The sequence below is a fragment of the Citrus sinensis genome, chromosome 6, assembly GCF_022201045.2.
Source record: "Citrus sinensis cultivar Valencia sweet orange chromosome 6, DVS_A1.0, whole genome shotgun sequence".
Classification (NCBI taxonomy): domain Eukaryota; kingdom Viridiplantae; phylum Streptophyta; class Magnoliopsida; order Sapindales; family Rutaceae; genus Citrus; species Citrus sinensis.
The window spans coordinates 24572306-24583802 of NC_068561.1; the positions used below are offsets into that span (position 1 = coordinate 24572306).

The 11497-nt window shown below is 34.0% G+C and overlaps 2 protein-coding genes and 1 pseudogene across 2 annotated transcripts; 2 read left to right on the plus strand and 1 right to left on the minus strand.

The window, feature by feature from the left end:
* Positions 1-1646: 1646 nt before the first annotated feature.
* On the plus strand, positions 1647-3797 carry LOC102629398 (GDSL esterase/lipase 7-like). Its single transcript, XM_006482591.3, has 5 exons — positions 1647-1968; positions 2092-2219; positions 2599-2832; positions 3013-3265; positions 3443-3797. Exons 1-5 carry the CDS (start codon positions 1728-1730, stop codon positions 3655-3657), a joined length of 1071 nt encoding a protein of 356 aa, XP_006482654.1. The 5' UTR covers positions 1647-1727; the 3' UTR covers positions 3658-3797.
* Positions 3798-4335: 538 nt separating this feature from the next.
* Positions 4336-5472, minus strand: LOC102629687 (F-box protein CPR1-like; annotated as a pseudogene).
* A 2561-nt stretch (positions 5473-8033) lies between these two features.
* LOC102629961 (GDSL esterase/lipase 7-like) lies at positions 8034-10069 on the plus strand. The gene is made up of 5 exons (XM_052443618.1): positions 8034-8352; positions 8508-8632; positions 9137-9385; positions 9471-9723; positions 9830-10069. Exons 1-5 carry the CDS (start codon positions 8112-8114, stop codon positions 10042-10044), a joined length of 1083 nt encoding a protein of 360 aa, XP_052299578.1. The 5' UTR covers positions 8034-8111; the 3' UTR covers positions 10045-10069.
* Positions 10070-11497: the final 1428 nt, after the last annotated feature.

Below are 11497 nucleotides of genomic sequence, written 5' to 3' on the forward strand. Positions count from 1 at the left end.
TTCTATTATTTATTTATTTAGTAAAAAAGGTAAATGGCGGGCAAGCCTGCTGGCTCTCAATCTCATGCTCCAAACCTCTATTAAAATGACTAAAGTACCCATGTAAGATTGAGTAGTGGCCATTATAATATATTCGATCTTGGAATAGATTGAATATGTAACGGGAAAAAAAAAAAAAGGGATCTGAAGGTTGTTGTTTAATTAAAGTTGAAAATATATCAAAATACTTTTCTTGCTCGGAAGTTGATTTGGTCGACAAAGGATTTGACTTCGGAAAGATTATTTAAAAAATCCTTTTGATATGGGCCATTTTTCTCTCAATTATTTATTAAACCATTGAATACATAAAACACAAAATTCAACAACGGCGTACAATAATAGCATCTTTTGTGTATCATTCTTCTTTTCATTTTTGTTGGTTGAGAAATATAAAAAAAAAAAAAATGTTAACACTTACTTCACATTTCATAAAAGTAATATTTTGATAAATTAGAAGAGGATTGGGTCGCTCTTTGCCGTGCTAAGCCCTTGAATAATAATTCTATAAAATCTCAACAAAATACAATATTATAAGAAAGGGAATATATAGGCATGAGTTATTTTTTTATTTTGCAAACTTCATTAGGATGAGGATTTTGTTTATTAATTAACATGAGATAGAACATAGTTTGCGCAGACATAATTAGGCTGCTAAGTAGATAATAATTCATTCATAAAAATAACCAAAATGGAAAACAACGCCCAAAACAAATATAAAAAAAAAGGCACAACAAGAGAGAGGACAAATGTTTGATCTTGATGAACTGCAACACTCGAAAACTCCTCCACAAGCATCGTGTATATATGAACAAGAACAAAGCGCACACAAACAATTGCAGTTGCATCAAAATAGGTAATAGTTTAGAATTATTTTTTCTTCAATTGTACACAAAGGAAGATCTATAATTAACTCTAGGCTATAATTCATAAGAGTAACACCACACTTGAATATTGTTAATGAACAACAAGTTAACACCAATTAATCGATCATTGTCGCATGTTATCTAATATCATGCATCAATACCTCATTAAACATTGTGAACGTTAATTCTATATAGCACCAACCAATTAGTGATTCATCCAATATCATCATCTTGAGGTATAATTAAAGTTGGTATCCTGACCATGTAAGTATATAATATATATATATATATATAAAAAACGAGAGCAACTCTTTCCCATCCACATAAGTGGGTTTTGAACCTTAGATCTCTAGTTTTCAACGCAAGTGAATTTACCAACACAATTAATTAACACCCGCATAAAAAGTCTCTTTGTGCACGTACTATCTTTCTAACTATCTACATCAAGCACACAAAACACTAGGGTTATTTTTCCTATGGGCGATTCATACTAGGATATATACAACATTCAATTGTGACGTTCACACATGGAATCTATTACTGTCAGAAACTGAGTATCACGGAATCCACATTGCTGAGGTTTACGATAAAGAAATTTGAAGGTGAATGGCTGGATGATTGTGGCTCCAAACAACAAAAGATTAGGTGACCTAGGCGAGGACCAAAAAAAAAAAACCTTGTTCTATTATATTATGCATTAGTCACTTAATAAAAAAAAAGGGACAGAAGCCATCACCCTTAACTCCTTTAAATTCTTCGTCACCAAACAGATTTTACACATATCAATTCTTTGCATCGCACTTTCGATCTCCTATAAAGTACTCAATGATCAGCAAATACTCTATCACATCTTCATTTATTTTTCTCCTGTTTATCACCAGTAGTACCGATGCGACATCTCGGCTTGCACCGGCGTTGTATGTATTGGGGGATTCATTGTTGGACAGTGGCAACAACAATTATTTGCAAACAATTATTAAGGCAAATTACTCACCATATGGTGAAGATTTTGTAAATAAATCCACTGGAAGGTTCTCAAATGGTAAAACTGTGGCAGATTTCATAGGTACAATTACAAATGATTAAAATGCATTTTCTTAATTAGGAATTATCATACGAAGCACGCACTTGCATATTGCTTAATTTTGTTACTCTTCCTTTTTTCTTTTTTTTTTTCTTTCTCTTTTAGCTGAATTTCTTGGGCTGCCGTATGCTCCACCATTTTTGAGCTTTAAACCTCGTGACAAGCTACCATTAACTGGGTTGAATTATGCATCTGGCGCGTGCGGCATTCTCCCTGACACTGGACATCATTTGGTAATTAATTAAGTATATTATTAGTTTACAGCAAAATTTTCCTATAGTTTTTACAACATTAATTTCTTTAGATTAATTTTTAATAGCATTATCTATTCTTCGTCGACAAAGATTCTATCATAATTTAACCATTTAAAGATCTAACACGTGCATCTATATATTTTTTTTCAAAGAAGTTTTTCTTCGCCCCCCCCCCCCCCCCTAAAAAAAAAGAAAAAGCACATCATATATCTAAATTGTACGTGAAAAATGCATTTAGGATGCTTGTCCATTTATGTCGACGGAGTAAATATTGTAATTAATTAATTAATCCCACTGACATCATCGTACTAAATTTCAATGATTTTTTTTTCTCAATTAATTTCTACTTTGTTTGCAGGGAGATTTGTTGAGTTTGGAAGAACAAGTGGGTCTATTCCAAGACACTCTTGTTAGGCTGCAAGGGAGATATTTTAAGAGCTCGAAAGAGCTTTCAGAATATTTATCAAAGTCGATATTCATAATATCCATAGGCAGTAACGACTATATAAGTAATTATCCTGCCACCTTGTTGCACGATACAAACAAGCGTTTTGCCCGACTCCTCACAAGCAAGCTGTCCCACCAGCTCCAGGTTCTCTCTCTCATCATCATCATCATTATTATTATTTTACATATATAATCGTTATCAGGTGTGCAGATGTTATCGTTTTTAAATTCGGATGGGTCTATTCACTAGATAATAACGATAAAAAGAAATCTTGTAATAAGCAGCTGTTTGCATGGCATGAACATTTTGTCCGTGTATCTGCAGAGGCTGTATAACTTGGGAGCAAGGAAGATCGTCGTGTCCGAGATCGGCCCGATTGGTTGCGTGCCGGCGATTACGAGCCAAAACAAACACAAAGGAAAATGTGTTGAACACAAAAACCGGCTTGTGGCTGAGTACAACAGCATGCTTCCGGCAATGTTGCAGAACTTGACATCTAGTCTCCAAGGCTCCAGCTTTCTTAACGGTCACGCATATCGCCTAGCCTATGATGCTATCATAAATCCTTCTAATTACGGTAAGGGGTGGTTATTCATATGGTCAGCGTAGGCTACTACAAGTGTCCTCACTCGTTCATGTGAGCGAGCGAGTTCGAATATCATCAACTCAGACCTATTATTTCAACTCAAAAATTTAATACTGTTATAACTTGAAATTGTAACGAATTTCCGCTTGACATATACTTGTTTTGCAGGTTTAATGGATGCAAGCAATCCATGTTGTAAAACTTGGTTGAGTGGGATTGAAGGGTGCATTCCATTTGCTGAGCCATGCGACCGCAGAGATAAATACTATTTTTGGGATGGGTATCATCCTTCAGAAATTGTGTATTCACACTTTGCATCCCGTTGTATCAACAATGCATCGTTTTGCTCTCCTTTCAGCTTGAAGGAGCTCGTGAAAATGTGAAGAAATGTGTGTCAAAAGTCTCAAATTAATTGTTAAGAATGAAGGAATTTGAATGAGTGGCGAGGGAGTTTGATCTTGTACTAGGACTTTATTTGTGAGTTCTTATCAAAACTAATAAAAAGGAATTAATTAATGTGAAATACTACTGATCTTTGACTTTTTCCAACTCATTGCGATTCACAAAATCAGCCCACTCCCAGTTTTTAATTTCAAAGAAGGTGGGGAAAACAGAGAACCCGGTCATCGAAAATTCTGAAATTGCATTCCCCATGGTTAAGCTATTAGCTGCAAATCCATCATGCATCCCAAGTCAGAAGAGCAAAAATAGAGAATATGATTTGTTCAGTAGTAGAAGGATTACACATGATCTGGTGCAAATTATGCCCTAAACCAGCAGAACTGTGATAAGTGCCACAAGATATTATTTACCAAACTTTTCCATGTGGTAATGTAAATTTCAATCCAGGCAAGCAATCCAATATCCACCTAAAGATAGACAATACCATCAAGACACATCAGTTCGAAACTTACATATGCTTCCAGAATATGTTCTTATATTAGAAAGAAATGAATAAGAAGAATGAATAATTGTCAATGTGCTAAAAAAAAAAAAAAAAAAAAACTCTCTGATTAGTACTGACCTCATGTTGTTAAACAGAGTAAATGTATTTATCAATTTTAATTTCTTTTTCCTTTCCTCCTCTTCCTTGTCTTTTTCTTCTTCAATGATCTATTACTCTCTGCAAAAGGTGAAACAAGAGTATCCACACAAACGTGGACATCGGAAGGACCTTTCACCAGCAAACTCTCGACTCTATGCATATCTAAGTGGTACCAACAATGATCCTTACTGTTTTTCTGAAATAGAACCTTATCCCCCCTGCTCGAAAATGCCAAAGGTATCACACGGTAACCATTTTCGTTCATAGTAAAAAGCTTACTCCAGGAATCCTTCACTCCATATTCCTTCATCACCCATAAATCCCAAGGCTCAGAATACTTGCAAAGTAAAGATAAGCATCCTTTCAAAACATACACCCCACTTAACTCTCCTCCTCCTCCTTCATTCCCGAAGCTAGGCATTGGCATTGAGTAAAATGTCTCAATATTTAAATCAAAAGCAAGAATTAAGTCATTTATCATCTCATCTTGATTCTGATTTGCAAGCCAATGCAAGGCCCCATTTACAAAAGCTCCATTCCCTCCGTAACTGTGGTCTGCCCATGAATATGGAAAGTTTTTAATATTTTTAATTCGTCTCCACAGGTTAACTTTCAAACCATAAACGGTAGCTTCAATGTGGTACACTGGAGATTTAAACACATGAATTCTGACTAACTTATAATCATCGCTGCCAACATCATATCCAAACCCATGTAAAGAAGGCTTGTCACCGTGCAAGTCTCCACAAAACTTGGGCAATACTCGGTGTTTCTTAGTTAATGGGTTCAACAAAATTATACCTTTCGGATAGTTTTTCAAAGCCAGCAATCCATTGCAAGAACCAATGATAATATCAAACATTTCATTGACACGGAGATCAATTATTGAACCATCATCATCACCGTCACCCAGTGAATCCAGGCTTAAAGAGTGAAACCTTGTTTTCGAGTTATAATCCAGCTCTCAGCAAATAACCAGGCTGCGGTTGGAGCTGGTTTTGATGGAACGACTGAGATGGAGGTTGGTGAAATCTTTGCTGTCGATTAAGGAACGGAATGACTTGGAAATGCACCTGAATCGTAGGAGACTCTTCCCGGGTAGTCGGATTAATATGTCGATGATTACATCCAACGGAAGCTTCCAAGTCGCCATTTGTCATTGGCCTCTCCCCAAATTCTCTCCTTTGAAAACCTAACTTCTGCCGTAAGTCTTCTTACTTTAAAGATTTTCTCATGATCTAAAACTTCTCACTGGTTAATAGATTAAAGAGATAAAGAAGTTAAAGTTTAATCATAAACTATTACTTAAAGATATATGACATAAGATTTTTAAAAGCTCAGCAAAGGACCTTAATCCACTAATTAGTTTTAATTTTTAGAAGTCTCAAAGAAATAAAAAAATTTATTAGGAACTACTGCTAAAAACAATATGTAAGATGAATTAAACTAAAATCACTGTAGAGGATTTTTTGGGCACTCAACCCCAAAGACTAATTTTTTTAAGTGACAAGCCCATGTATAAATCACCCCATGTACTAATATCATCATTTTCCTTGCAAATGTAGGATAACAGAACTACATACAAACAAAATGTAAATATATGAGACAAAACCTGAAGTCGACAGTCAGAATGAACTGCTAAGCAAACAAATGCGTTTCCGTGCATTCATGGAACATGTACATGGCCTGGAGAAGATGGATGGCTTCTCAAGAATCCATATTCATGGAAGTTATGAAAGAATTTGTTTTGATCTTTATCAACTGTTTGATTGTTTTTGTTATCATGCCTACAAACTCTAAACACAAGCTCAGATTACAAATTATGGAATGACCTCAATAGTAGTAGGCATTTGCTTCTTGATTAACAAACAATGTTTAGCCGATTAATCAGCTTCGATAAAGTAGGCATGATTTGGGATATTTCACCTGACGATAATTTGAGATTCGTTGTGAATTGATATATTGGAGGAATTTCCACGGTACAAGGACTCTGAAAACTTAAATTGATTATTGTCACTATGTGTTCCGCAATCGATGTTGCAACGGTTAAGAGACCTTAACAGGAGAGTTTCTATTAATCCAAGATATGGGTTTATGTAAAATTTATTAGTCAACATAAAATTTAAGCGCGAAATATACACAAGTCCAATATTGAAACAAACACAGTACACATATAATGCATCAAACCATTAATCCAATATAATTCTCCAATTTAAGCATATGTAGAATACACAAGTACTTTTAACCGGAAAAATAAAATGAACTACAAAATAGCATCGAATAGTAGCATCTATCTCATTTGTCTCATTCAACACCAAGAGCTGAGATCTTCTTCTCATTCATCAGAAGCACCCATCCAATATGAGTAAAGATATTAAAATTTGAAATGCATCTACCTCTCTGAACTTGTAGTTCCTTTTATCTTCCTAGTTGTCAACAATCAATCACCTGATATAAGCAACAGTGAAACAAGAGTATCCACAAGAGAATCCCCACAAGCAGTGAGATTGCGACAATCTCGCAATTGATCATGAATCTCAAGAATAATACTCTCAACTCCATGCCTCTCCAAGTCGTACAGCCAAAGGTCCCCACGGGTTGAATGAACTAGAACTTTAGCCAAATGTCCCACAAAACCGCCACATCGAATTTCTCTGAAATCAAAAGTAGTTAGTTTAGTCCAAGAATCCTTGACTCCATATTTCTTCATCACCCATAAATCCGAAGGCAGCATAGAATGATCATCACACTTGCAAACCAAACACAAGCATCCTCCCATTTGGTTTTGGTGCATTCATGGAACATTGTCCTTTCCAGCGTGGAGATGATGGACAGTTCCTCAAGAATGAATTATCATGGAGCTTCGATATGATTTTGTTTTGATCTTTATCGACTGTTTGATTGTTTTTTTATGATCTGTATCTTACAGTTACAAGTAAATATTAGATAGCAACGAATTCGTTATACATTGAGACCCCTTAGAGTTGGATTTTCATACTCAAAAGCAAGCTCCGATTACAACTGATGAGTCTCAAGAAATAGCATCTACTCAGAAAATTTCCCAAGATGCAGAACAATTAAATAATAACTGTGAAACTTAGAGCTTCTATTCTAATTTAACAAGCCTCCATCATCTGATTAGCATCTACTGTTTGATTTCAAAAAGAAATTGGCAAAGCAGAGAACCTGGTCGCAACTTTTAGATATATATTACTTCTCTGGTCAATTCGGATTTCGACCATCGACCAAACTGAACCAAAATCCCAAAATATAGACCAAAAACCGACTGGTACTCTTCCTGAAACATTATTATTGATATGCCCTTCTGAAAATTAGTTCAGAATTATCCTTTTGATCAAACAGAAAATTAGATAATGCAATATACAATTGCGGATACCGTTTACACACGAGAAAAAGATTGGATTGATGATGATGAATACAGATTTCGAGCCCCTCGCAGAAAACGAAAACAAATAAGAAGATATGGTCTATAGCTAGGCCATATATTAATGATAATTCTTGTCATATATGTTTGTTCAGTTTTCAAACGTAAAGGCTTAACAAACCTTACGTTATCATTCAATAACGCAAGCGTCATCGCCCCCTCATTTCTCCTTTAAATGATCATTTTCCATGTGAATGCACGTATGCCCTTCATTTAAGATCCTTAAAGCAAAAACATTTTCTCATACGTTACATAAATTTAATTTTCCTCCTCACCAAGCAGCGGCATTACTATTCTTAATTTCTTCATTCTTTCTATAACTCTCTAAATTAATATTTGAAACGTATATGACGATGACCATGAGCAAAAACTCTGTAATATTTTCTTTCATTTTTCTCCCGTTTATCAGCAGTGCAACGACTCAACTTGCACCGGCGCTGTATGTTTTCGGGGACTCGTTGCTCGACAGTGGCAATAACAATTTTTTGCCAACAGTTGCTAGGGCAAATTACTTACCATATGGTGCAAATTTTGTCAACAGAAGCACTGGAAGATTTACTAATGGCAAGACAGTTGCAGATTTTATAGGTACGTAATATCTTGTAAGAAATTAGACAACTATTCATTTTCTTTAATTCTTCATCGTATATATATACATATATGAAGTTATGAACTACTTGTAGTATTTGCTTAGTTATGTTATGATAACTATTATAATAATAATAATTATTATTTTTTAAAAGCTGAATTTCTTGGACTGCCATATTCTCCACCATTTCTGAGCTATAAACGTGACTTGCTACCACTCACTGGATTGAATTATGCATCTGGCTCATGCGGCATTCTTCCAGAAACTGGTAGCCCCTTTGTAAGTATTCAAACACCCTAATTAATTGTGCCCTCTTTCAACTTTGCATTGTTTCTTTCAATTTTAATATCTGTGAATTATCAATATCATTAAAAGGAACACGCGTTTATAAAGTTGGATACAAAGTTTGTATTTAAAATGATGTGGCACATGTTTTATCATTGCTGTAAAATAATATAGTCAATTATGATATAAAAAGTCAACTATTACCAAATAAATGACAATTACTGATTGGTGATACATTATTTGGATACAAAGTCTGTATCTCAACTTTAAAACTTATCATTATTTCATTTAGCATACTAAAAACTAATCTCTAAGTGTATGAATTTAATTCATAGCTCGCAAAATTGAACATTCCATCAAACATGTCATATGTAAGTCAACTGTAAATAATCTATAATAACTTTGAATATTTTAGTCAACTGATGATTTATGCGAAAGGTAATTAATTAGTCCCACTAAGTTTTGATGATTGTTCATTAATTTATATCTTCTTTTCAGGGGCAATGCTTGAATTTTGAAGAGCAGGTGGGTTTGTTCCAGGACTCCGTTAAGTCGCTGCAACAACGATATTTTCAAATCTTAGTTGATTTTTCAAATTATTTATCGAAGTCGGTATTCATAGTATCCATAGGCAGTAACGACTATATAAACAATTATCTTGAAACCTCATTATACGATACGAGCAAACGTTACACTCCGCAACAATTTGCTCAACTCCTCGTATATAAACTCTCCCAGCAACTGGAGGTAAATATATGCACGAACGTATATATGTATGTGTGTAACCGTAATTAATATTTTTTGTTAATCTTATTTTTGTATGCATTTGCAGCGGCTATATAACTTGGGAGCGAGGAAGATAGTCGTGTTTGAGCTTGGTCCAATCGGATGCTTACCGTGGATTACAAGGAACAATAAACACACGGGACAATGTGTTGAAGACACAAACCAGATTGTGTCCTATTTCAACAACATGCTTCCTGCAATGTTACAAAACTTGACAACCAGTCTCAAAGGTTCCAACTTCATTAATGGTCATGGTCATGGGGTAGGCTATGATGCAATTATAAATCCCTCTAAGTATGGTAAGTTTGAAGCTATAGCTAGCGTATCACACTAGAAGTTCTTCAAATTTGATAATTTCACAATTTTACCGAGAACATTTCTTGTTGTTCATATAAAATTTTACAGGTATAGCAGATGCAAGCAATCCATGTTGTACAGCTTTCTTTAATGGGACTTCAGGGTGCATTCCATACCTCAGGCCTTGCAATAACACAAATAAACACTATTTTTGGGATGGCTATCATCCTACAGAAGATGTATATTCAATCTTAGCATCTGGTTGTATCAACAATGCGTCATTTTGCACTCCTCATAGCTTAAAGGATCTTGTTAAGGTGTGAACAAATGCATCTCATATGCATGCCGTACTTAGTGACGCCATAAGGCTAAAATTAATTGTGGAATAATTAATAGCAATGAAATTAATTATAAACAATTCTTGTTGTTTTGTTAAAGTGATCTTTCTTTCATTTGTTGTTGTTTATTTGTGTTTTCTTATATACAATGACATGTGAACGAAAAAAATTAATGAAGAGTTTGAATAGTTATGTAACAAAGTAATGTAACAGCAAGGGAACGTTTGGAATTCCCGAATTGAATTATATTTAGTACTTCCTTTTGTTTTGGGTACAACTTGATTTTAACTTAAAGAAAATTAAATGTACTAATATTAATTTATTCTTGATTATATATTTAAAATTATTTTATTTATATTAAAAAATTATATTTTACGTATGACATGTCATTTATAACTTTATTACAATGCCTACATGTCATAGTAAGCTATATATATAACATAAACGAAATAACTTGATGCAAACTCTTAAAATAATTAAAATTATTTTAATTTACTTAATTTTATGGTATTAGTTAATTTTGAACTAGTCAAAAATAGTTGCACTTATTTTGTGGAACTACATGTAAGTAGTGGAGTATTATGTGAAAATACGCTCAATATTACTAATTTTTAGGTTGTAATTTTAAATAAGATTTATTATATGAGGTTGATATTATTCAATAAAAAGTGTCATGAATTTATTATTTTGGCAACACAAGAGTTGTCTTTGGTAGTTTATTGGTATCTCAAATAACCAATACTTATTTAGAGGTTTGAGTTCCCTTCTATTAACCCATTTGTCATTTAATTTTTTTGTTTCATTTGATTTATTTTCATAAACTTTAGTGTTCATATGATTTGGTATCAGAGCTAGCTAAATAAATAAGGAGTAAATCCTTACAATGGAGCATAGATTAGAGAGGACTCAGAAGATGATGGAGGTTGTGATTCTTGATTAGAAGGAACTCACCAAGAAATTATTGTGTAAAATGGATGAAATATTAAGAACATGGGATGCAAGAATGAACTCGCCCGGCCATTGTATATCAACCATGTGGAAGAAAATTCTACATGTTCAATTGAATATAAAAGTTCCCAACAAGGTGGCCTTGTGGCAATCTCAAAGGAAGATGAAGTTGTTCAACAATACAATAATCTTGTGGGTTCATTGCAAACTCAACGTATTTAGTAACTTCGCATTGTAAAGTATAGAGGTCTATTTAGTTGGTCAAAGGTGCAAGGGGTCTCATTTAAGTAAGCTGAAATGGTTTGGCGCCATTATCAGAAATCATTGATCAATAAAGTACCAAAATCTGAGATGAACAATATAGTTCAATTAATGGAGAATCTTCAAAAGAGTTTCAAGGCATCGTTATAATTATGAATTGGAAAATGAAGAGAAAACAAATTATTTTAGAAAAATGTACACTTGAGGACAAGGGAATTTTCAAGGGGGA